Source organism: Erpetoichthys calabaricus, chromosome 9, assembly GCF_900747795.2.
Source record: "Erpetoichthys calabaricus chromosome 9, fErpCal1.3, whole genome shotgun sequence".
Taxonomy (NCBI): domain Eukaryota; kingdom Metazoa; phylum Chordata; class Cladistia; order Polypteriformes; family Polypteridae; genus Erpetoichthys; species Erpetoichthys calabaricus.
The window spans coordinates 187,702,657-187,729,833 of record NC_041402.2 but is presented as its reverse complement, the minus strand read 5'-3'; the positions used below and the strand labels follow the sequence as shown (position 1 = coordinate 187,729,833).

Here is a 27,177-nt window from a genome sequence, read left to right as displayed (position 1 = left end):
TATCTATCTATCTATCTATCTATCTATCTATCTATCTATCTATCTATCTATCTATCTATCTTTTATATAGTGCCTTTCATCTATCTATCTATCTATCTATCTATCTATGCTATCTATCTATCTATCTATCTATCTATCTATCTATCTATCTATCTATCTTTTATATAGTGCCTTTTCTATCTATCTATCTATCTATCTATCTATCTATCTATCTATCTATCTATCTATCTATCTATCTATCTATCTATCTATCTATCTATCTATCTGTCTATCTTTTATATAGTGCCTTTCCTATCTATCTATCTATCTATCCTTTGTATAGTGCCTTTTGATACCCATAAGCCACCACAAATAGTGTTGTGCTGCGTCCGCTTCTATCCGTCGCAGTAACTGTGTAATTTTCAAATTGCATTTACTTTTTGATTTTCCCTCATACATTTCATTTAAATTAATAAATGAAACTGGCAAACAATATAATCATAAAATGCAGTTAAACTGAGCTGTAATGAGTATATTTAAACATTTACCCATGATTCCTCTTTTCTCTGTCCTTGCTAACATTTGCATTCCAAGCTAGGCTCCACCCCAGCCTTAAACTGGATTAAGCCAGTATGGACGTTATTGATTTTGTAATTCATTTTTTTCTTTTTTATATTTTTTCTGAGTGACATATTGTCACAGCAGTAAGCACTACTGCCTCACCACTCCAAAGAACTAGATTCAATCTTTTAGCTCAGTGCTGACTCTAGAAATTATGAGTGTGCCCAGTGATAGACTGGCATCCTGTCCATCCTGGGTTGTGAGTGATGAGGCAGAAATGATTTGCTTCTTCCTCAGACCCTGGATGAGCCCAAGTAGCAGGTCAGTGTTGACGTCTGTTAGCCTCGGTGGCCTCTGTTTGATTTCCTGCCTGGCCCATGTGACATCTGCACAGCCTCCCTCTATCTGCACAGCATGTCCTCTTGTCAGATCAGAAAGACACACACGTTATGTGGTCACTCTAAGTTGGCCTTGTGCTCGACTCTCAGCCTGCACAGGTTTTTGCTTTGTGCCCCGTGCTGCCAGAACTTCTACTCCTTCCAATTGTGTCATGGAAAATGGATGTATGGATAGAGTTGTTTTCTGTTTTATTTCTAAGTACATTTCATTCCCACATGGGGGTGACGTCAAGCTGCCTCCCATCACAAGTAATTTTTAAGAGCGGGTACCTGGCTGGGCAGGGAGCTATGCCACAGACCTCCGTCAGCACAGGCATGGTCTCTCTGGGACATTTGTGATGGGGAAGTTTGACGGTCAGCTCCTTTTCCTTCCTTAGACAACGTAGCGGCCGCATTCTCACTCCTCCTCCACAGCTGATGCTGCAGGGTCCAAACTCACCAGCCTCCCACCTGAGCAAAAAGAAAAAATGTTTCCATTGGATTAGCTGTGCCTACCTGTCCAAGATGTTTAGAATTCTAAAGTATCGACATAGACCTCAGTGTTAATGCTTGCAGTGCACCATCTTTTGCAATGCAAGTAAGTAATAAAGTGCATTGAATTTTTCATTCCAACAGATCACACATCACAACCATTTAGAGTAATAAAATGCATTTCTCATTCCAACAGTTGGCGCATCACAAAAATTTGCAGTCATAAAATGCATTGCATTTGTCATTCTAACAGATGGTGCATTGCAAACATTTGGAGTAATAAAATGCATTTGTCATTCCAACTGATGGCACATCACAAATACGTTTAGTCATAAAATGCATTGCATTTGCCATTCTAAAAGATGGTGCATACCAAATATCTGTAGTTATAAAATGCATTGCATTTATCATTTCAACAGATGGTGCATAACAAACCATTCATTGTCATTCCAAGAAATGGCACATCAGAAACGTTTGGAGTCATGAAATGCATTTGTTGTTCCAACAGATGGCGCACCACAAACATTTGAAGTCACAAAATGCATTGCATTTGTCACTGCAACAGATGGTGCCTCACAAATATTTGTAGCAATAAAATGCATTGAATTTGTCATTCCAATAGATGACACATCAAAAATATTTGGAGTAATAAAATGCACTTCTTGGGCGGCACGGTGGCGCAGTGGGTAGCGCTGCTGCCTCGCAGTTGGGAGACCTGGGGAACCGGGTTCGCTTCCCGGGTCCTCCCTGCATGGAGTTTGCATGTTCTCCCCGTGTCTGCGTGGGTTTCCTCCGGGCGCTCCGGTTTCCTCCCACAGTCCAAAGACATGCAGGTTAGGTGGATTGGCGATTCTAAATTGGCCCTAGTGTGTGCTTGGTGTGTGGGTGTGTTTGTGTGTGTCCTGCGGTGGGTTGGCACCCTGCCCAGGATTGTTTCCTGCCTTGTGCCCTGTGTTGGCTGGGATTGGCTCCAGCAGACCCCCGTGACCCTGTGTTCGGATTCACCGGGTTGGAAAATGGATGGATGGAAATGCACTTCTCATTCCAACAGTTGGCGCAATACAAACATTTGGTGTCATAAAAGGCATTGCATCTGTTATTCTAACAGTTGGTGCATGTCAAATACTTGCAGCTATAAAAGGCGTTGCATTTGTCATTCTAACAGTTGGTGCATGTCAAATATTTGAAGTCTTAAAATGCATTGTATTTGTTACTCCAACAGATGGTGCATAACAAACATTGCGAATTTCCCCTTGGGATTAATAAAGTATCTATCTATCTATCTATCTATCTATCTATCTATCTATCTATCTATCTATCTATCTATCTATCTAGCCCCAAAAAATGAAGAAATTCAGAGAACCCAATCTTAAGAAATATACCTGCATTGTTATCAATCTTTAATTTAATATTGTTTTTTGTATCAGTATGCTGCTGCTGGAGTATGTGAATTTCCCCTTGGGATTAATAAAGTATCTATCTATCTATCTATCTATCTATCTATCTATCTATCTATCTATCTATCTATCTATCTATCTATCTATCTATCTATCTATCTATTTATCTATTTATCTATCTATCTATCTATCTATCTCTCTATCTATCTATCTATCTATCTATCTATTAGTTCTGCGTTTATGAATCCCATCACCAAATGGCATATAACATAGACATAGCAACTGGATGGACACACAGATATGCTGACAGACTGACCCTGTCCTTTTATCAAGGTGGAAAAAAAGATAAATTGAGAAAGTCACTATATAGAAGACCCCCGATTTAAATACTTCCTGTTTGGCTCTTTCACACTTGCCATAATAGCACCACCTGGTGGCACACATTGCTCACGACACACAAATTGAAGTCCACTGTGTTGCCTTGTCTGTTTAAGCACAAATGACATCACACATTATATGAAGTAAGCCCACTGAGCCTGACCTGAAGAGCGCCCCCTTGTGCTCACTATACCTGGGTGGGCAGGGTCTCACATTGCAGAGCTGGTGCTTCACTGCAGGCTGAGGGATGCCCTTACATTTTTCCTCTTCCACCCTTTCCTTTGTGCCGGCGTCGGCGCAGGTGTAGGACGTCTTCTGTACTCCTGGGAGGTGTGAGAACATCAGAACAGAAGGAGGACTGAGATGTGGGGTCTAAAAATAAGGGACGAGTGCAAACACCAGGAGAAATGAGCTCACCTCCCCCACAGGTAACAGAGCAGGCTGTGGTGACTGCCAGCCACGAGAAGGTGGACTTTATGGTGGGCAGGTAGTAGGAGTAGGTGATGTTGGGGTTGGTGATCTCGCCATACTCTTTATCGTACTTACGAAACACCTGCAAATGAAAAGGGCAAAGACAAAAGGTGACTACTGAGAAGAAGAGACTCTGACTTAGAGGTTATGGCAGTGGCCTGAAACCCACACAACTGCTGCTTCAAAGCCCACCCTGGCTTAGTATGTGACTATAAAGAAGTCAGTTCAATGTATTAAAATAAAAAAAAAAACAACTCCAATGTGCTCTCACCGAGCAAATTCTTAGGACCACCTGTACACCTGCTTATGCATGCAAATATCAAACCAGCTAATCATGTGGCAGCAGCGCAATGCATCAATTCATACAGACACGGGTCAGGAGCTTCAGTTCATGTACACATCAAACACCAGCATGGGGCCAGCAGGTGATCTCAGTGACTTAAGCTGTGGTCTGATTGTTAGCGCCAGTCTGTAACATCTCTTGGGCAGATCCTACTGCATGTCAAAGATGCACCAGCCGAGCATGGAGTCCTCTCCTCTTTTCCTTATACACCTCCTCACTAAGCCCAATCATCAATTCCAATGCCTCCTCTTATCAGTGCTCTGCTGATGATACACAGCTGTACCTGTCAGTCCCTCCAGAGGGAATCTCTGCAAGTCTTATTGAAATTGCAACCTGGATGAAGGAACACCATCTCCAGCTCAGCCTGACAAAGATGGACCTTCTGGTTCCTATCTGAGCTCATCTGTCTATTCAGCTCAGGTCAATAGCACTAGTTGGTGGGTAACTTTAGGGTGGTGATTGCTGACCAGCTGTTCTTCAGGGAGCAAGTCACTAAAGTCACCCAGTCCTGCAGATTCACTCCATATAACATCCGCAAGATCAGATCAAATCTGACAGAATGTGCTGCACAAGTCCTGGCCCAGGATCTGGTCTTGTCACGTCCGGAGTACTGTGAGTCTCTACTGGCAGGAGCACCAGCCTGTGTCGCCAAGCCAGCTGCTGATGATTCAAAATGTAACGGCATGTCTGGTGTTCAACCAGCCAAGGTGGGCACAAGTCACTCCTCTCTTCAGATCGCTATGCTGGCTCCCTGTCATTCAAATCCTTGATGCTCATCTACAGAGTAGTCTGTGGGTCAGCAACTACGTATATGGAGGCACTGGTGAGGCACTGGTGAGGTCCTGTGCTCCTTCTCGACCACTCAGGTCTGCTGATGAATAGCGTCTGGTGATGGCCACCTCTGTGTGGCATCTGTAAGAGAAAATGTTCTTCTCTCTATCTATCTGTCTAATGTTGTGATCCTGCCGACTATACTAAAATTAATATCTATCTATCTATCTATCTATCTATCTATCTATCTATCTATCTATCTATCTATCTATCTATCTATCTATCTATCTATCTATCTATCTGAGTAATGTTGTGATCCTGCCGACTATACTAAAATATCTATCTATCTATCTATCTATCTATCTATCTATCTATCTATCTATCTATCTATCTATCTGAGTAATGTTGTGATCCTGCCGACTATACTAAAATTAATATCTATCTATCTATCTATCTATCTATCTATCTATCTATCTATCTATCTATCTATCTATCTATCTGAGTAATGTTGTGATCCTGCCGACTATACTAAAATTAATATCTATCTATCTATCTATCTATCTATCTATCTATCTATCTATCTATCTATCTATCTATCTATCTATCTATCTATTGTAACCACAAGGGAGCGCCAGAGAGCCTCAAACCACAGACACAGTAATATCTCACAGAATTCAAACACAGCACCTTTCCAATGATCATCTTTCCAAAGACACATCAAAATGTACAAATAAATCAATCACAATTCCTCCTTCCTCCTCCTCCAAGAGTGTATCCCCACTACCTCCTGACTCATTAAACCAAGACAGCAGGCTTTCTTTTAATGTCGACCTGGGAACTGCTTCTGGTCTCCTCTCAAAGTCGTCTAGAGTACTTACAGGTTGTAGGGGAAGTCCTCGCCCAGCAGCGCCTTCTGGCAGTCCCCAAAGACCCCAACAGGGTTTGGTTTCTGCATTCAGTCGCCCATGTAAACCTGTGGGCTTCCTAATCAGGTTTAGTCCCGTGGAACACTGCCACCTGCTGTGTGGGGGAATGACCTGCTCCTGGTAAGTCCATTTTCCTGGTCCTTCCATTATGGCCTCCTGGCCTGGATAAAGGAAGGATTCAAACCCAGCCCGGAGGCAATAATGGATACATTGGGAAAATGGAGTCACTTGTCCTTCCTCTCTGGCACTTACTCTATCTATCTATCTATCTATCTATCTATCTATCTATCTATCTATCTATCTATCTATCTATCTATCTATCTATCTATCTATCATAACCACAAGGGGGTGCCAGAGAGCCCCAAACCACAGACACAGTAATATCTCACAGAATTCAAACACTAGATAGATAGATAGATAGATAGATAGATAGATAGATAGATAGATATTAATTTTAGTGTAGTCGGCAGGATCACAACATTACATTACACATAAGCTGCCTGACCCACCTTCACAACACCCTGTTTGTATACAACTATTGGTTCTTTTTAGGTGTCAGCTTTCATGTGTGTGTGTGTGTGCGCGCGTGTGGCCCTACCTGGATCTGCGTCTCGTCCTCCACAGGCCCTCTGATGAAGAGCTCCTCAGAGTTTGGCAGACTTCCGGTGGTGAGGTAGAGCTTATAGTCCATGCAGAGGTCCTCAAGGGTGGACGGGTGGGTCCTGTTCATTGAGATGCTGCCTTTGCCAGCGAGCACATACTGACTTTTGATCTTGATGGCTGCAGAGATAGGATTAGCAGTCTTTTTAATTGATTGTATGGTACCATGAATGTGTTAGAGAATGTTTCAGTAAGCATAGCATGAAAACACCATCAATAGAAGACGTTACGTTACAGAATCACAAGTGAATGGGAATCGTGTGACTTGTTTGTTGGCAAAGAATCGCGCAGCTGGTTCTCGGGGATTGATTTATTAATAAATAAAATAAATGTAAATCAAGCAAATGGTTCGCAAGTAATGAAACGTTTGTGATTTAAATGAGTGGGAATCTTGCAGCTGGTTCTTGGGTCATGATTCACTCATAAACCAAATGAATAGGAGACAGTTTTCCTGGTTTAATAAGTTTGATTATCTGCCAGACCAGAGGTTGGCACCATCACATCACGCTCTCTCTCTCTCTCTCTCTCTCTCTCTCTCTTCTCCTCCGTAGACCAGCAGAAGGAAGTCCCGCCTGACAGCCTCACTTCCAGTCCCGGCTCTGCTGACATCACTTCCTCCTCTGACTATACGTAAGTAAGCACCATGTTGTCTACTGCACTTCAGTTCTGTATTGAGCTCAGTCTGAGAAGACTATTTTGCATTAGTTCGTCGTTACTTTTCAAGTATACAGGGTGGTTACCCCAAATCTTTTTTTTATTGTTCTTGTGATTTCTTCACATTGATTAATGATTAATTCATGAATCAAACGAGAGAGAATGAAGTAACTGGTTCTTGGGTAATGATTCATTAATGCGGGGGTCTCCAACTGTAGTCCCGGTGTGCTACTTTTCATTCTAAGTCTTTCCTTAATTGGTGACCTGTTTTTGCTGCTAGTGAACCTTTTTGCCTTCATTTTAACTGACTTGCTATTTGAGACTCAGACCCCTTCATTTTTTCATTTTTCCTTAATTAGCAACCAAAGAATATCCATCCATCCATTATCCAACCCGCTATATCCTAACTACAGGGTCACAGGGTTCTTCTGGAGCCAATCCCAGCCAACACAGGGCACAAGGCAGGAAACAAACCCCGGGCAGATGCCAGCCACACACTAAGCACACACTAGGGACAACGTTAGGATCGCCAATGCACCTAACCTGCATGTCTTTGGACTGTGGGAGGAAACCCACGCAGACACGGGGAGAACATGCAAACTCCACGCAGGGAGGACCCGGGAAGAGAACCCAGGTCTCCTTACTGTGAGGCAGCAGCACCACCCACTGTGCCACTGTGCCACCTCGAACCAAAGAATAATGAGAAACAAAATGTGCCAACACATGACCAGCTGACCTGCATCCATCATACAACATCTAAAAATAATGAAAGGTGAAGGTCTCAGTAAGGCTCCTCTGCTCAGGTCACCAAAATTTTTTTACGAGGGTCTTAGAAAAATGAAAAATCAACAGTTTTGCAAATGCCTGCCGTACCCAAATGAGAGTACCGACAAGCCGCGGAATTAAATTGCTGATCTTTTATTCTTTTTTTCTTCATTATGTAAAGCACTTTGAGCTACTTTTTGTATGAAAATGTGCTATATAAATAAATGTTGTTGTTGTTGTTGTTGATTTAATGAACATCAAGAACTGGCATCACATTAAAAAACTGGTTGGATTGAAAGTGGTTCAAGTTTGAGACCCCATCCTAGGTGGTCATCTGTTGACTCGGTAACTTCACATCTCTTTCCTGTTTGGCTGCCATTTAAGGAAAAAATGAAGAAATTCAGAGAACCCAATCTTAAGAAATATACCTGCATTGTTATCAATCTTTAATTTAATATTGTTTTTTGTATCAGTATGCTGCTGCTGGAGTATGTGAATTTCCCCTTGGGATTAATAAAGTATCTATCTATCTATCTATCTATCTATCTATCTATCTATCTATCTATCTATCTATCTATCTATCTATCTATCTCTCTATCTCTCTATCTATCTATCTATTAGTTCTGCGTTTATGAATCCCATCACCAAATGGCATATAACATAGACATAGCAACTGGATGGACACACAGATATGCTGACAGACTGACCCTGTCCTTTTATCAAGGTGGAAAAAAAGATAAATTGAGAAAGTCACTATATAGAAGACCCCCGATTTAAATACTTCCTGTTTGGCTCTTTCACACTTGCCATAATAGCACCACCTGGTGGCACACATTGCTCACGACACACAAATTGAAGTCCACTGTGTTGCCTTGTCTGTTTAAGCACAAATGACATCACACATTATATGAAGTAAGCCCACTGAGCCTGACCTAAAGAGCGCCCCCTTGTGCTCACCATACCTGGGTGATAGATAGATAGATAGATAGATAGATAGATAGATAGATAGATAGATAGATAGATAGATAGATAGATAGATAGATACTTTATTAATCCCAAGGGGAAATTAAATAAAAAATAAAAATAAAAGAGTCTCACATTGCAGATCTATCTATCTATCTATCTATCTATCTATCTATCTATCTATCTATCTATCTATCTATCTATCTATCTATCTATCTATCTATCTATCTATCTATCTATTAGCAGCAACAACAGGTCACTAATTAAGAAGAGGGTTAGAATGAAAACCTGCAGCTACTGTAGCACTCCAGAACCAGAGTCAGAGACCCCCGTATCAATAAATCAAATAAATGAAAATCGTACAACTATTTTTTTTTTTGGTAATGATTTGACCATGAGTCAGATGAGTGAGAATTGTGCAGCTTGTTCTCTGGTAATGATTTGTTCATCAATCAAAAGAGTGAGGATAGTGCAACTCGTTCTCGGATAATGATGAAGTATGAACTCAGATTGTGATACATGCCCAGTACAGTCAATGACTTATAACAAAAAGTGTGCACTAAAGTAGTTGAAAGAAAATAATTGTTTGAAATTAGAATAATCTCTCTATTATAAAAAAAAAAAATCTTGGACACTTGGAGGGAGACGAGATGTGATTTTCTTGGAGACACCTGAAAGTCCCACGGGATAAGGCTTTTAAATGTTCCAAGCAACGCGAGTGGCAGAGATGTGAAGTGGCTGGCGCATTGCACACCCGGGGGTGGGAGAGCGAAGCTAGCAGGAGGCAAAGCCCCCTAGTATTTTTTATAAGGCTCAGCTTTGTGTGACTATATACGTCAACATTTTAGTTTTAATGTTTGTGGCCTGTAGGGGGCGCACCAGCTGCCCAAACCCCACACAGACAGGCGGTAGTCCATTGGCGTAGCTCGAGTTCGTGCCACTCGGGGCAGGGTGGTGCTTCAATTTGCCGCCCTCCAACTATCTGAATTTGTTAACCTGTTTAAAAAGAAAATTAAAATGACATATAGAGAAAAATGAAGATACATTTTGCATAGATTTATTCGTGTATAGAGAAACAGCAATGATTTTTCACATTTAGTTATTTATAAGCATCAACTAGACAAGAATATAATATAGACGCACTGATCAGCCGTGTTCCAATTATTAGTTTAATATGATTACTTTGCGAAAACCTGAACCAGTGTAGTGTACAAGTGATAGGATGTTTCTGCGCAGAGTGAGAACGTATTCGGATTGATACACGAAACGAAATTATAAATTGTAAAATAGTTGTTTATCTTCCTAGAAATTATTATCGGTGTCATGCTTATGTTTATTTTTGTTCTTGCCTCATAAATTTCAACTGCTGTGTCTGATGCCGTCACAGAAGGACAGTCTGAAAATTATTTTTGAAGCATTTGTGGATAAAAATCAGAGAATTTTACTTTTTTCATTCATGGGTGATATTTTTCCGAACCCTGCTGCTTACACACGGATTGTACTGAGCCTTTTGGACAATAATACCGCCCCCAAAAATGTGCGGACCGCCCCCTTCGTCCGCTCCTATACGTCACTGACGCCAGGCACAAGTTCAAGTACAACACACGTTTTATTTTTGAAGGGCCAGCAGGCTGACAGACTCAGCTGAGCCCCCGACAGAGAATATGTGCCAGCTGCAGCTCAATTGTGAAATTGTGAATTTCCCCTTGGGATTAATAAAGTATCTATCTATCTATCTATCTATCTATCTATCTATCTATCTATCTATCTATCTATCTATCTATCTATCTATCTATCTATCTATTATATAGTGCCTGTCATATCTATCTATCTATCTATCTATCTATCTATCTATCTATCTATCTATCTATCTATCTATGTTATATAGTGCCTTTCACATCTATGTATCTATTATATAGTGCCTTTCCTGTCCTATCTATCTATCTATCTATCTATCTATCTATCTATCTATCTATCTATCTATCTATCTATCTATCTATCTATCTATCTGTTATTAGTGCCTTTCAAATCTATGTATCTATTATATAGTGCCTTTCACATCTATCTATCTATCTATCTATCTATCTATCTATCTATCTATCTATCTATCTATCTATCTATCTATCTATACTGTATAGTGCCTTTCAATTCTATCTATCTATCTATCTATCTATCTATCTATCTATCTATCTATCTATCTATCTATGTATCTATCTATACTGTATAGTGCCTTTCAATTCTATCTATCTATCTATCTATCTATCTATCTATCTATCTATCTATCTATCTATCTATCTATCTATGTTATATAGTGCCTTTCACATCTATGTATCTATTATATAGTGCCTTTCCTGTCCTATCTATCTATCTATCTATCTATCTATCTATCTATCTATCTATCTATCTATCTATCTATCTATCTGTTATTAGTGCCTTTCAAATCTATGTATCTATTATATAGTGCCTTTCACATCTATCTATCTATCTATCTATCTATCTATCTATCTATCTATCTATCTATCTATACTGTATAGTGCCTTTCAATTCTATCTATCTATCTATCTATCTATCTATCTATCTATCTATCTATCTATGTTATATAGTGCCTTCCACATCTATGTATCTATTATATAGTGCCTTTCCTGTCCTATCTATCTATCTATCTATCTATCTATCTATCTATCTATCTATCTATCTATCTATCTATCTATCTATCTGTTATTAGTGCCTTTCAAATCTATGTATCTATTATATAGTGCCTTTCACATCTATCTATCTATCTATCTATCTATCTATCTATCTATCTATCTATCTATCTATCTATCTATCTATCTATGTTATATAGTGCCTTTCACATCTATGTATCTATTATATAGTGCCTTTCACATCTATCTATCTATCTATCTATCTATCTATCTATCTATCTATCTATCTATCTATCTATCTATCTATCTATCTATCTATGTTATATAGTGCCTTTCACATCTATGTATCTATTATATAGTGCCTTTCACATCTATCTATCTATCTATCTATCTATCTATCTATGTTATATAGTGCCTTTCACATCTATGTATCTATTATATAGTGCCTTTCCTGTCCTATCTATCTATCTATCTATCTATCTATCTATCTATCTATCTATCTATCTATCTATCTATCTATCTATCTATCTATCTATCTATTTCAATGGGACTTTTTTTCCAGCCTGAGACCCCCAACTCTCCTTATGTTGTCTGTGTGAGTGATGCTCAAAACCACCCCACCCCTCCGCCTGGCATCAATAGCACCCAGGAGGCTTTACTTACCAAGGTGGGTGAACAAAGATCTGTTGTTGACAACATGGACAGTTGTGGCATTAAGTGGGAGTGTCAGGAAGGTGACATACTCTGCCAAGGGAACAAAGCAACACTGAGAAATAAACTCCAAAGGTTGACAAGGGGGTGAAGAGAGCCCACCTGCCCCGTCTCACCTCGCGACCTGCCTTCTGAGTAGCCGCCCGTCACCTCTGTGCATGAAGATCCGTTACCACCACAGACACCGCAGACGTCCAGCACCTGCTCAGAGTCCAAGTCACCATCACAGCCAAACTCCTGCCGAGAATAAAAACCACCGGATTATCGTAACGGGTGGGCAACGTGGAGGGGGGTGGCTCTCATGAGCATCTTTAATAAAGGAGTGTGGGCAACTGAAGAACAGGGAGGGAGCAAGGGAGGAGGTGGACTCGGGGCTACTTACAACGCGCCAGCCAAATGGAAATGAGTAATTATGGCAGTACATCAATGAATTGTGAAATGTGACAATATAGAAATAAAAAGACAATGATATGTGAGCGGGAGGCACGGTGGCGCAGTGGTAGCGCTGCTGCCTCGCAGTTAGGAGACCTGGGTTTGTTTCCCAGATCCTCCCTGTGTGGAGTTTGCATGTTCTCCCCGTGTTTGCGTGGGTTTCCTCCCACAGTCGAAAGACATGCATGTTAGGTGGATTGGCGATTCTAAATTGGCCCTAGTATGTGCTTGGTGTGTTTGTGTGTGTCCTGTGGTGGGTTGGCACCCTGCCCGGGATTGGTTCCCTGCCTTGCGCCCTGTGTTGGCTGCGATTGGCTCCAGCAGTCCCCCGTGACCCTGTGTTCGGATTCAGCGGGTTGGACAATGGATGGATGATGCGTGAGCATGGATAATTAAACGTGTTTTGTTTGCTTATTTCTTTTGTAAGAGCCCACCTTAAAATGTTTAATGTTAATGTTAGAATTGCTTAATTTCAATAATAAAATGTCAGTTTCCTATAGTTTATTAGAATATGGTATCACCTGTTACCCCCTGTATGTTAATATGAAATAGAACCTTCTTAGCTCTATCTGTAAAACGGAGTGTTAATGAGGCCAGTTAGGTGACAGGGTCACTGCCAGCCAGGACTGGCATTCCGTTATCCGCTCGTGCTTAACGATCTTCACGTAATACGACGGTAGGACCAAACGCATGAAGATAAATGAGCCTTAAAAAGAACTTTTTAAAGCAAAAGCTTTTCTTTTCCTTGTAATATTGTTTTTTTTTTCTCTTATGTTTTGCTAACACTTTAAAAACGAAGATTTGAACTCCCGATCACGTGATTGCCCGAACTGTCCTATGAAGTAAACTAAAAGCTGCAGACGTTTGGTACTTTTTGAACAAACGCAGCTGCAAATTTCGTCAGAAAAACTGCCATCGAAGGACTTGGAAGTGGAAAAGTGGCATCTGAGGACTTGAACTCCGGAACTCGCGGAGCTGATGAGGTATTGTGCTCTTCTCTCCTGTTTATGCGTGAAAGCTAAGACGCTGCGCTCGAGAGGCTGTGAATAGAATCGAAAAAGGGCATCGCGGACGGTTGTCCCTGCAGTTTTGGCGCAGGATAAAGAAGTTTGACTTGAAAGGCAGAGAGGAAAGTTGCGATTGTGACGTAGCTGCTGTTGCCTGGAAACGCCGTCAGTTTCGTTTTTTTAAGATGTCTGTTCGACGTCCGAGAGAATCTTCAAGAGGTGATCGGAGTGCAGACTCCAATTCGGGACAGATACATTTATTTAAAGATCTTTTTGGGGAAGAGCAAGACCACCCTTCTAAGTTTACGGTTGAAATCGAAAGCCTTACCGCTGATCCTGCAAACTTTCCCAGGACAGTGGAGCTGCTTGAAACAGACTCTACCAAAATAAGAGGCGAACCTGAGGAGCGGAATGACAGGTCGATACTCTTACTGTCAAAGGAAGCAAAGAGAAAGCAAAAGTCGTCATTCGCCTCCAACGCTGAGACTTGGAATGAATTTAGTCCCAGAATAAGCGCACAGCTCCGCGAATCAAGCGAAAGTACATCGGGCCAAGCTGATATTCGGGTCGAGAATCAATTCAGCGAGTTGCAGCTACGAGATAATAATGGTCGCAAGGAAACCAGTGGCCCGCTGTTAACGCGCAAGACGGATGATGAACCCCGCGACTTGTCATCAGAGGCGACAGCAGCATCTCCTGCGATGGCCACACTTGAACGTTCGGAAATCGAGAAACATTTGCAAAGTCTCGAAGAGGACGAGTCTAACCCAAAAGGGCAACAGCAATTAAGAAGCACCCTAGGGGCCAGCATACAGAGTGTCGAGGAGAATTCGAGGGACATGCGCGGGATCGTGAAGAGGCAAACCGAAATTTGGAAGGAAATCACCCAAGTCGCTAGAGTGTTGGCCCAGCAAAACGAATCTCCTGCACCGCTTCCTCGAGCGCCACCCAGAGAGATCCCAATATTTTCAGGCAACCCCTACGAATATGCCGACTTCATCCGGGCTTTTGACCACGTTATAGGCAATGTGTTAGAAAACCCTCAAGATAAACTGGATTACTTAATACAGTTCACTAGACGCGCCCCTCGATATATGGCTATGGGTTGTACGCGGGAGCCAGCAGAACAGGGCTACGCCAAAGCCAGAAAGCTACTTGACAGTAACTATGGCAACCCGGAATACGTCGTTTTCGCGCACTTGGACAAAGTAGCGAAGTGGCCTCAAATCAAGCGCGATGATGGCGAGGCTCTGAGAGATTATGCCATCTTTCTTGAGAGTTGTATGAGCGCCTTGTCCGAAGTAAACAAGGAGAACGAATTTAACAGCACGTCAAACGTTCGTACTGCCCTCTCGAAACTCCCTTTTGTTTTACGAGATGAATGGAGAAGTGTGGCTTTCAGTCTTGAAGAAGATGAAGGCAGAAGGGCAGGCATAGCCGACCTAATTACCTTTCTCCATCGGCGCGCTAAAATGCTGTTGCATTCTGTGTTCGGAAGTGCATGTCGAAGGCACGTCAACACCGAGAAAAAAGGAAAGAAGTTTCGCTGGAGAGGAAGCACCTTCACGGACGCCTCCGAAAATGGGACTCCAGACACGTCGGTCCGAAAGTCTGCGTTTAAAAAGCCCTGCGTGTTCTGCAGTGAGTGGCACATTCTGGCGGAGTGTGCCAACATCAAAGAATTGCCACACAAAGACCGAATTGACTTTTTGAAATCTAAAGGTTTATGCTTTCGATGTCTCAAACATGGACACCTTGGTAAGAAGTGTAAAGAAAAGATGCAATGCCAGGGGTGTTCTCTGCTGCACCCAGACATCCTGCACATCACAAAAGCAGATGTAGCAACGTCCACCAGTGAGGAAACCGAGGAGGGAATGTGTGCCGTTACCGGTGCACTCCATGTCGACCCCGTTATGGATTCGGGTAGTGACACGGGGACATTCAGCACCAGAGATCCGCCAGGACGAGCTGGAACAACGGCAACTCCTATCAGCAGGGAACCGAGAGACGACGGGAATGCCGACGTGCGGAAACTGCAGGAACAGTTGGAGGATATCAAAGAGAAGACATTATGCCCGGTCTGCCTGGATCAAATGAAGAACACGGTCTTCATGTGCGGCCATGGCACGTGTCAGCAGTGTGGGGACCGGCTGAGTGACTGTCCTATTTGTCGCAGGGCTATCGAGCATAAAATTCGCCTCTGTTAAAGCGACGTTGAAGAAAAAGTGGGGGGGGGGGGGGGGGGGGGGGGGGTCTTCGCCACAGTGCTTAGTAATCGAGAAGCCCCTTTTCATAAGTGAACACACACTTCTGTTTTGATTTTTTTTTTTAAGATTAACCACCTCAAAAATTGCCTTTTTTTTTAGTGGAGCTTCCACCCCAAAGAGTGCATTAAGAACCCGATTTTGCGTGTAAGTGAGAACTTGTAACACATCTGTCGGCAATGGAAAATGAGCAGAAATACACAATGCAAGAACAGGTGAGCAGAAATGGCAGATCTGGCCGACCACCTTTCATCAGTCTGGCAGTGACGTGCGGTGAGGTTCATGGCTGGTGAGGCACGGACTCCTTCAGAGTGAGATTGAGGTTAGGACCCGAGTGCAGCCATGTGACGGGTGACACCTCTGGAACAGTGGGAGGTGCTTTATGGTGGCTGGAGTGCCAATCCTGCCACCAACCCCTCAGGCTTCTGGAGGGCCCACTTGCAGGGCTGGCTGCAGATTAACGTCATACCCAGGATGGAGGGTATGGGCCTTGCTCAAGGGCCCAAATAAGAGTAGAGTCACTTTTGACGTCTGGCAACCTTCCGTTTACCAGTGCAGATCCCCAGCCTCAGAGCCACCACTCCGTCCTAAAGAAAGCTGACTAGAAATGACGACTTGACCAGAGACTTTTATTGATGTTTTGAAGATGGCGCCGTCTGGTGTGGCTGGCCGTCTGCTCGTCTCTCTAGTCTATGTTTTAACTTTGTTTTTATGTTTTAGTTTATCCCAATGGCCACTGTCCTATGATCGTGAGTCTTTACTAAACATATTTTCTGGCTTGCTTTCCTCTCAATTTTCATCTCCTGGTTGGATTTTTTTGTGAACCTCCACCTTTGTTTTATTCATCTCCTGACTTCTTCACCTGGACACCGGTGTTCACCTGTATCAGTGAATTGAATGCCCCTCGGAGACGCAAACGCACCCGCTGCCGTAGGGGGGGAAAAGAGCAGGAATTGCCATTAAACAACGCCGACTCAAGTCCCAGAGCTTTGTTTCCGGATGCCTGTGAGTCGTTTATGACCCATCTTCTCCTAACTCAGGACTCCCATCACTGGTTCATGGGTGCTGGACACCGGATTTAATTTCACAATTTCAAGACAGCATCACTTTTCCTCGGCCTGCAATCGAGTAGTAAACACTGCTAATCTTCGCACGCTCACCCGTGCTCATCCTGCAGCGAGCTCTTCTACATCTATCAAGGCTGCTCTCTTGAACGTGAGATCAGTGTCTAATAAAACTTTTATTCTGCAAGACTTTATTACCTCAAATAATCTGGATTTCTTCTTCATCACTGAGACTTGGACTTGTAAGTAACTAGAAGTCTGTGTGCCTCCTGAAATTACACATCAGCACTTGTCAGGTTGTATGGTTGCCAACATTCACTTGTACTTTCCATCCATTATCCAACCCGCTATATCCTAACTACAGGGTCACGGGGGTCTGCTGGAGCCAATCCCAGCCAACACAGGGCACAAGGCAGGAAACAAACCCCGGGCAGAGCGCCAGCCCACCGCAGGGCACATGCACGTCCACACACCAAGCACATGCTAGGGACAATTTAGAATTGCTATCTATCTATCCATCCATCCATCCATCCATCTTCCAACCTGCTGAATCCGAACACAGGGTCACGGGGGTCTGCTGGAGCCAATCCCAGCCAACACAGGGCACAAGGCAGGAACCAATCCCAGGCAGGGTGCCAACCCACCGCAGTATCTATCTATCTATCTATCTATCTATCTATCTATCTATCTATCTATCTATCTATCTATCTATCTATCTATCTATCTAATCCTGCCTACTATACCAAATTCTATCTATCCATCCATCCATTATCCAATCTGCTATATCCTAACTACAGAGTCACGGGGGTCTGCTGGAGCCAATCCCAGCCAACACAGGGCGCAAGGCAGGAAACAAACCCCGGGCAGAGCGCCAGCCCACCGCAGGGCACACGCACGTCCACACACCAAGCACATGCTAGGGACAATTTAGAATCGCTATCTATCTATCTATCTATCTATCTATCTATCTATCTATCTATCTATCTATCTATCTATCTATCCATTTTCCAACCCGCTGAATCTGAACACAGGGTCACGGGGGTCTGCTGGAGCCAATCCCAGCCAACACAGGGCACAAGGCAGGAACCAATCCCAGGCAGGGTGCCAACCCACCGCAGTATCTATCTATCTAATCCTGCCTACTATACCAAATTCTATCTATCCATCCATCCATTATCCAATCTGCTATATCCTAACTACAGAGTCACAGGGGTCTGCTGGAGCCAATCCCAGCCAACACAGGGCGCAAGGCAGGAAACAAACCCCGGGCAGAGCGCCAGCCCACCGCAGGGCACATGCACGTCCACACACCAAGCACATGCTAGGGACAATTTAGAATCGCTATCTATCTATCCATCCATCCATCCATCCATCTTCCAACCTGCTGAATCCAAACACAGGGTCACGGGGGTCTGCTGGAGCCAATCCCAGCCAACACAGGGCACAAGGCAGGAACCAATCCCAGGCAGGGTGCCAACCCACCACAGTATCTATCTATCTATCTATCTATCTATCTATCTATCTATCTATCTATCTATCTATCTATCTATCTATCTATCTATCTATCTAATCCTGCCTACTATACCAAATTCTATCTATCCATCCATCCATTATCCAATCTGCTATATCCTAACTACAGAGTCACGGGGGTCTGCTGGAGCCAATCCCAGCCAACACAGGGCGCAAGGCAGGAAACAAACCCCGGGCAGAGCGCCAGCCCACCGCAGGGCACACGCACGTCCACACACCAAGCACATGCTAGGGACAATTTAGAATCGCTATCTATCTATCTATCTATCTATCTATCTATCTATCTATCTATCTATCTATCTATCTATCTATCTATCTATCCATCCATTTTCCAACCCGCTGAATCCGAACACAGGGTCACGGGGGTCTGCTGGAGCCAATCCCAGCCAACACAGGGCACAAGGCAGGAACCAATCCCAGGCAGGGTGCCAACCCACCGCAGTATCTATCTATCTATCTATCTAATCCTGCCTACTATACCAAATTCTATCTATCTATCCATCCATCCATCCATTATCCAATCCGCTCTATCCTAACTACAGAGTCACGGGGGTCTGCTGGAGCCAATCCCAGCCAACACAGGGCACAAGGCAGGAACCAATCCCAGGCAGGGTGCCAACCCACCGCAGCACTTGTACTTTGCTTATTGTTATTATTTTATGAATATTGTCAATAATACATCATTTAAAGTTGTAACTTAACTCCTGCTTGTCTTTTACTCTGTGGAATTGCCTGAGGTTAGGAATGTAGAAGGGAAGGTGGGGAGAAGTTATAAAGTGCAATAGCTTAAAAACGGGGGTACATCTATGGCACGGGTGTCAAACTCCAGGCCTGGAGGGCCGCAGTGGCTGCAGGTTTTCATTCTAACCTTTTCCATAATAAGTGACCAGTTTTCACTGCTAATTAACTTCTTTTCTTTAGCCCTGTTTTTAAGGATTCAGTTCCCTGAATTGATTCTTTTCTTCATTAAATGACAGCCAAACAGAAATTAGACGTGAAACGAGCCAACAGATTATCAGTTAAACTGGGGATTCAAACTCCAACCAATTTCACTCCAACCGGTTTCTTAATGAGAAGCCGATTCTTGCTGTTAATTGAACTCTTCATTTAATTCCATGACTTGTTGCTGCTCTCATTCTGCCACAGCAGACATCTCCAGAACTGTTGATTGTCTGTTTTACTGAGACCTTCACCTTCTTTATTTTCAGCTATTGTGTGATGGGCACAGGGGAGCTGGTCATGTGGCTGCTTGTTTTGTGACTCATTATTGTTTGGCTGCTAATTAACCCCTTGTTGCCTAAATTTATTTACAATTATATAAAAAAAGAAATGTGTGTTTTTGCTGTCAAGCAGATGCTAAATTAAGGAGAAGGGTCTAGCAGCAGCCTGCAATACCTATGACATAGGTCAGGTAATGCCCACAATGTCAGTCACAAAAGCACCCTTTGACTCAGATAACCCACCTACAACCCTAATCTTAACCGTAGTGTAATGGAACCCTAATGCTAATCATAGTCTTAATGTGATGGGTGTTACATGATGACCTCATAGGTTCTGCAGTCTGCAGTTACATTCTGTTGAAATTAAGTGGAGATTGTTCATTTGAATATAGCACACAAGCAAACAATAAGTGGGTACGTATTTTTATCTTAGCACAAGTTTCCTCAAATTTGGACAATTTCTTGAAATTAGTAGCCAAAACCCATGTGCATGGCCACGCCAACACTTCACTTCCATCAGGCGGATGTAGTTTCCACTACGACTGCAAGATGGTGTGACCAGTGCTTCCAATACGATCCTTGGTACGTATCGAAAACGCATCAACTGGTATTGGTGGGATACATATGCCACCTCGGCTGCATTCAGACCAGAAGCGGTTTGAAGCAATTTTGCGACAATCGTCTACAAGGGGTTAAGGACAAAGAAACAACTAAGGGGTCTGAGTCACGTCAATTAAAACAAAAGGCAAAAGAAGTTCATTAGCAGCAAAAACTGATCACTAATTAAGGAGATGGTTAGAATGAAAACCTGCAGCCACTGCGGCCCTCCAGGACCGGAGTTCGACACCCTGGATGGGATCTGAGGCGTTCTGGTAGTCTACACAATAAAGAATACAAAAGGGGAACGGGGAGCAACAGAGGACTCTACCAAGACAAGACATCAGGTGAAAGTGACAGTTGTTGATGTTGTACGCATGATGTGTCACTGAAATAAAGAAATGCAGAAACTAAATAAGCAATGAAAACCATAAATAGTCAAGTCAGTCAGTCAGTCATCTTCCAACGCGCTGTATCCTAACACAGGGTCTGCTGGAGCCAATCCCAGCCAGCACAGGGCACAAGGCAGGAACAAACACCGGGCAGGGTGCCAGCCCACCACAGGGCACACACACACACCAAGCACACACTAGGATCGCCAATGCACCTAACCTGCATGTCTTTGGACTGTGGGAGGAAACCCACACAGACACGGTGAGAACATGCAAACTAGGACCCGGGAAGCGAACCCAGGTCTCCTTACTGTGAGGCAGCAGCACTACCACTGCGCCACCATGCCACCCTCATTACAGTATATATATATATATATTTATAAAATTTTATGAATCCCAGTGGTGCCCCCCACATCTTTACTTCTTGGATCGAGTTGTGCCAAAGTCAAACAGAGGGCCTCGTGAGATGTGCTGCATAAATAGGATCACCAATGCACCTGACCATAAATATTGAAACATTTAATTAAGTTATGCTCTTGTGTCATTGGCTTTTGATTGATTTATTGACACATCTTTGTCACATGTACGTATCTATGCACCAATCAGCCACAACACTAAAAGCACTGCCAGGTGACATGAATAACACTGAAGAACTTATTACAGTGGCGCCTGTCACAGGGGTGCAACACATTAGGCAGTAAGTGATCTGCCAGTTCATGAAGGTGACGTGTTGGGATGGAGAAAAAACGGGCAAGCGTAAGGATCTGGCCAACGTCAACAAGGTCCACATTGTGATGGCCAGACGACGGGGTCAGAGCATCTCCAACATGGCAGGTCTTGATGGATGGTCCTAGTATGCAGGGAGTAGTACCTACTGAAAGTGGTCTAAAGAAGGTGACACACATGTGCGTCTGCAGGACACCTTAAGGTTTGTAATACCCTGAAGGGGGCGCCACCACTAATGGGCTCGTCTCTTTTTCTCTTCCTCGGCGCAGAGAAGACGCCCCGTGAGTGTAGGGCAATTGACCGAGCCCCTTCCAGAAAGGGAGACACCCCCAAATCTCGGCATCTCCTTTGGACCCAAATGCTAAAGAGGATGGACCTCCATGATTCTCACTCACTCTCAAGTGTAATAATGAACCGCTTTGCCATTGAGGTGATTTATGTTTATGACTGTGCCATCGAGTGCCTGTTTAACAAATGATTAAAGGGGGGGGCAACCCGGCTGGCACCCCAACACTTTGTATGGGCACTGAGTGTTCCTTACATCCATTAATAAAGGGTAACCAGTATACAGTGGGGCAAAAAAGTATTTAGTCAGCCACCAATTGTGCAAGTTGTCCCACTTAAAAAGATGAGTGAGGCCTGTAATTTTCATCACAGGTACACCTCAACTATGAGAGACGAAATGAGAAAAAGAATCCAGAAAATCACATTGTCTGATTTTTGAAGAATTTATTTGCAAATTATGGTGGAAAAAAAGTATTTGGTCAATAACAAAAGTTCATCTCAATACTTTGTTATATACCCTTTGTTGGCAATGACAGAGGTCAAACGTTTTCTGTAAGTCTTCACAAGGTTTTCACACACTGTTGCTGGTATTCTGGCCCATTCCTTCATGCAGATCTCCTCTAGAGCAGTGATGTTTTGGGGCTGTCGCTGGGCCACACGGACTTTCAACTCCCTCCAAAGATTTTCTATGGGGTTGAGATCTGGAGACTGGCTAGGCCACTCCAGGACCTTGAAATGCTTCTTACGAAGCCACTCCTTCGTTACCCGGGCGGTGTGTTTGGGATCATTGTCATGCTGAAAGACCCAGCCACGTTTCATCTTCAATGCCCTTGCTGATGGAAGGAGGTTTTCACTCAAAATCTGACGATACATGGCCCCATTCATTCTTTCCTTTACACGGATCAGTCGTCCTGGTCCCTTTGCAGAAAAACAGCCCCAAAGCGTGATGTGTCCACCCCCATGCTTTACAGTAGGTATGGTGTTCTTTGGATGCAACTCAGCATTCTTTCTCCTCCAAACACGACGAGTAGAGTTTTTAACAAAAAGTTCTATTTTGGTTTCATCTGACCATATGACATTCTCCCAGTCCTCTTCTGGATCATCCAAATGCTCTCTAGCAAACTTCAGACGGGCCTGCACACGTACTGGCTTAAGCAGGGGGACACGTCTGGCACTGCAGGATTTGAGTCCCTGGCGGCGTAGTGTGTTACTGATGGTAGCCTTTGTTATTTTGGTCCCAGCTCTCTGCAGGTCATTCACTAGGTCCCCCCGTGTGGTTCTGGGATTTTTGCTCACCGCTCTTGTGATCATTTTGAACCCACGGGGTGAGATCTTGCGTGGAGCCCCAGGTCGTGGGAGATTATCAGTGGTCTTGTAGGTCTTCCATTTTCTAATAATTGCTCCCACAGTTGATTTCTTCACACCAAGCTGCTTACCTATTGCAGATTCAGTCTTCCCAGCCTGGTGCAGGTCTACAATTTTGTTTCTGGTGTCCTTTGACAGCTCTTTGGTCTTGGCCATAGTGGAGTTTGGAGTGTGACTGTTTGAGGTTGTGGACAGGTGTCTTTTATATTGATAATGAGTTCAAACAGGTGCCATTAATACAGGTGACGAGTGGAGGACAGAGGAGCCTCTTACAGAAGAAGTTATAGGTCTGTGAGAGCCAGAAATCTTGCTTGTTTGTAGGTGACCAAATACTTATTTTCCACCATAATTTGCAAATAAATTCTTTAAAAATCAGACAATGTGATTTTCTGGATTTTTTTTCTCACTTTGTCTCTCATAGTTGAGGTTTACCTGTGATGAAAATTACAGGCCTCTCTCATCTTTTTAAGTGGGAGAACTTGCACAATTGGTGGCTGACTAAATACTTTTTTGCCCCACTGTATGGTGACAGAGTCATGGAAGCTCGAGTCTCAATGATGCGAGTGGGGAGCGTCGGCTAGCTTGTCTGGTGCAATCCCACAGAAGAGCTTCTTAATGATGGCCATAAGAGAAATGCATCTGAACACACATGGCCACGCAGCCTGCTGTGCAGCCACAGACTGGTCAGAGTGCCCATGCTGACCCCTGTCCATCGCCTACAGTGGGCACGTGAGCTTGAGATGCAGACCATGGAGCAATGGAAGAAGGTGACCCGGTCTGACATTTTCTTTTAGATCACGCAGACGGCCAGTTCAGTGGGCATCATTTACCTGAGGGAGAGATGGCAGCAGGATGCACCATGGTGAAACATAGCTGGTGGAGGTAGTATGATGTTCTGCTGGTGAAACATTAGGTCCTGGCATTCATACAGATGTGACTTTGTGACAAATACCACTTAACTAAAGATTGTGTGCAGACCACGTGCACTCCGTCGTGCAAATGGTACTCCCTGATGGCAGTGGCCTCCTATCAGTGGGATAATGGGCCCCGCCACACAGCAAAAATTGTTCAGGAATGGTTTGAAGAACATGGCAAACAGTCCAAGGTGTGGACTTGGCCACCAAATTCCCCCGATCTCAATCTGATCGAACATCTGTGGAATGTGCTGGAACAACAAGTCCAATCCAATGGTGCCCCCCTCCCCCCTTCATAATATACAGGAGTTAAAGGGTCTGCTGCTAATGTCTTGGGGCCGGGACCACTTCAGAGCTCTTGTGGAGTCCATGCCTCAACAGGTCAGAGCTGTTTTGGTGGCACGAGGGGAACCCACACAATGTTAGGTCACTTTAATGTTGTGGCTGATTTATTTATTTATTTCAGAGATATTCCTTAATGTGAACTCCACACATTCCCCCCACCTAGTTTTTTTTTTCCCCACTCACCCTGCACTCTCCTGCCACACAGATGCCAACCGGTGCCCTGAGTGTTGGGCTCCCCAGCTCACACCGCGTCCCATCGATAAACTGGCTCCCCCGGCTCATCATGAAGTTCTTCCCCTCGGAGCGACACAGGAATTTGCACTGAGCGTCACCTGGAGGAACAAGAAGAGAGCGAGAAGAGATGGTAGCAAATACAGTGCATCCGGAAAGTATTCACAGCGCATCACTTTTTGCACATTTTGTTATGTTACAGCCTTATTCCAAAATGGATTCAATTCATTTTTTTCCTCAGAATTCTACACACAACACCCCATAATGACAATGTGAAAAAAGTTTACTTGAGGTTTTTGCAAATTTATTAAAAATACAAAAACTGAGAAATCCCATGTCCATAAGTATTCACAGCCTTTGCTCAATACTTTGTCGATGCCCCTTTGGCAGCAATTCCAGCCTCAAGTCTTTTTGAATATGATGCCACAAGCTTGGCACACCTATCCTTGGCCAGTTTGGCCCATTCCTCTTTGCAGCACCTCTCAAGCTCCATCAGGTTGGATGGGAAGCGTCGGTGCAGAGCCATTTTAAGGTCTCTCCAGAGATGTTCAATCGGATTCAAGTCTGGACTCTGGCTGGGCCACTCAAGGACATTCACAGAGTTGTCCTGAAGCCACTCCTTTGATATCTTGGCTGTGTGCTTAGGGTCGTTGTCCTGCTGAAAGATGAACCGTCGCCCCAGTCTGAGGTCAAGAGCGCTCTGGAGCAGGTTTTCATCCAGGATGTCTCTGTACATTGCTGCAGTCATCTTTCCCTTTATCCTGACTAGTCTCCCATCCCCACAGCATGATGCTGCCACCACCATGCTTCACTGTAGGGATGGTATTGGCCTGGTGATGAGCGGTGCCTGGTTTCCTCCAAACGTGACGCCTGGCATTCACACCAAAGAGTTCAATCTTTGTCTCATCAGACCAGAGAATTTTCTTTCTCATGGTCTGAGAGTCCTTCAGGTGCCTTTTGTCAAACTCCAGGTGGGCTGCCATGTGCCTTTTACTAAGGAGTGGCTTCCGTCTGGCCAGTCTACCATACAGGGTTGATTGGTGGATTGCTGCAGAGATGGTTGTCCTTCTGGAAGGTTCTCCTCTCTCCATAGAGGACCTCCGGAGCTCTGACAGAGTGACCATCGGGTTCTTGGTCACCTTCCTGACTAAGGCCCTTCTCCTCCAATCGCTCAGTTTAGATGGCCGGCCAGCTCTAGGAACAGTCCTGGTGGTTTCGAACTTCTTCCACTTACGGATGATGGAGGCCACTGTGCTCATTGGGACCTTCAAAGCAGCAGAAATTTTTCTGTAACCTTCCCCAGATTTGTGCCTTGAGACAATCCTGTCTCTGAGGTCTACAGACAATTCCTTTGACTTCATGCTTGGTTTGTGCTCTGACATGAACTGTCAACTGTGGGACCTTCTATAGACAGGTGTGTGCCTTTCCAAATCATGTCCAGTCAACTGAATTTACCACAGGTGGACTCCAATGAAGCTGCAGAAACATCTCAAGGATGATCAGGGGAAACAGGATGGACCTGAGCTCAATTTGGAGCTTCATGGCAGAGGCTGTGAATACTTATGTACATGTGATTTCTCAGTTTGTTTATTTTTAATAAATTTGCAAAAACCTCAAGTAAACTTTTTTCATGTTGTCATTATGGGGTGTTATGTGTAGAATTCTGAGGAAAAAAATGAATTTAATCCATTTTGGAATAAGGCTGTAACATAACAAAATGTGGAAGAAGTGATGTGCTGGGAATACTTTCAGGATGCACTGTATAAAGAGTAAGAAGACAAAGCCATGAGCCACCTGCCAGCATGCACGTGGTGGTCGCCAGTGTGCCAATGCAGTATCAACATAGAAGGAACAGGCAAAATGAAACCAGAAGACCAGACCACCAGCAGGCTGCCTTTGACAAGAGCCCACTAACAGAAAAGTTCAGCACTGCACCATATCCCACCCACTACAGGCCAGTCCCAGATGGATTCACAGATCACCTGTGGCAAAGCCGAGGGTAGGAGTCCACTTGTGGTAAGATGGCACTCTTGCGGTAAGGAAGAGTGGCTCCGTGTTGGTCTGGGAACACTGCTCCGCCATGAAGTCCACTTGGGTTGTCAAGCAAGGCTGCAAAGGAAAAGAAGAGAAGGAGAAATGTGGGTCTGTGTGCTGTGGCCCGTCATGTTTGGCACCTCTGCCAACTGAACTTAAGGCCACGTCACACTGCACAACGATTGTTTACGTCACCTTAGTGAGTCAGAGGCAGTCTGCCCGTCGTGTAGTTTGACACACGCGGAGTCTCAGTCCAACTAGTCCACAACAGGCTCAAACAGGTTTGATTTTGTGTTACGTCTTGGGGGGGGTGGCTCCGCGTGCATGACAGCTGACAACCAATGAGCTCACAGTAGGAAGTACAAAGCATGTAACGCCATGACGGGCAATGAGAAAAGTGGGGGTCTTGGACCTCCCAAACACAAGAGAAGCTCATCTGTCTGATGTCGTGTGTTTTATGTACCACAACAGAATGGAAAAAAAGAAAGAAAACGGGGCAGAGATTACAACTGAACTCTCCATACCTCTACAAGCACAGCACCAGCTCTGTTGTGTGGCGTGTTATTAGCCATCAGAAACAGCAAGTTTGGAAATTTGAAAGTCATCACAGCGTCGTGTAATTTGTCCACCTAGTTGTGTAGTTGTGAGATCAGCAACGGCCTTCGTTCAGTTTCACAT

The 27,177-nt window shown here is 44.0% G+C and overlaps 1 protein-coding gene across 2 annotated transcripts in view; it reads right to left on the bottom strand.

Annotated features, from left to right (window-relative positions):
* Positions 1-27,177, bottom strand: part of adamts13 (ADAM metallopeptidase with thrombospondin type 1 motif, 13) — a 570,965-nt gene that overhangs the window by 519,569 nt on the left and 24,219 nt on the right. For both annotated transcript variants that reach the window (XR_007935899.1, XM_051932281.1), the window contains exons 12-19: positions 26,448-26,574; positions 24,418-24,566; positions 12,210-12,330; positions 12,046-12,126; positions 6,294-6,475; positions 3,602-3,737; positions 3,378-3,507; positions 1,209-1,388 (exon numbers count right to left, since the gene is read on the bottom strand). Coding sequence is in view for 1 of the 2 variants with exons in the window: in XM_051932281.1 (XP_051788241.1) it covers positions 1,209-1,388; positions 3,378-3,507; positions 3,602-3,737; positions 6,294-6,475; positions 12,046-12,126; positions 12,210-12,330; positions 24,418-24,566; positions 26,448-26,574 (1,106 nt within the window). In the remaining variant the exon portion in view is untranslated. The remainder of the gene's footprint in view (positions 1-1,208; positions 1,389-3,377; positions 3,508-3,601; positions 3,738-6,293; positions 6,476-12,045; positions 12,127-12,209; positions 12,331-24,417; positions 24,567-26,447; positions 26,575-27,177) is intronic.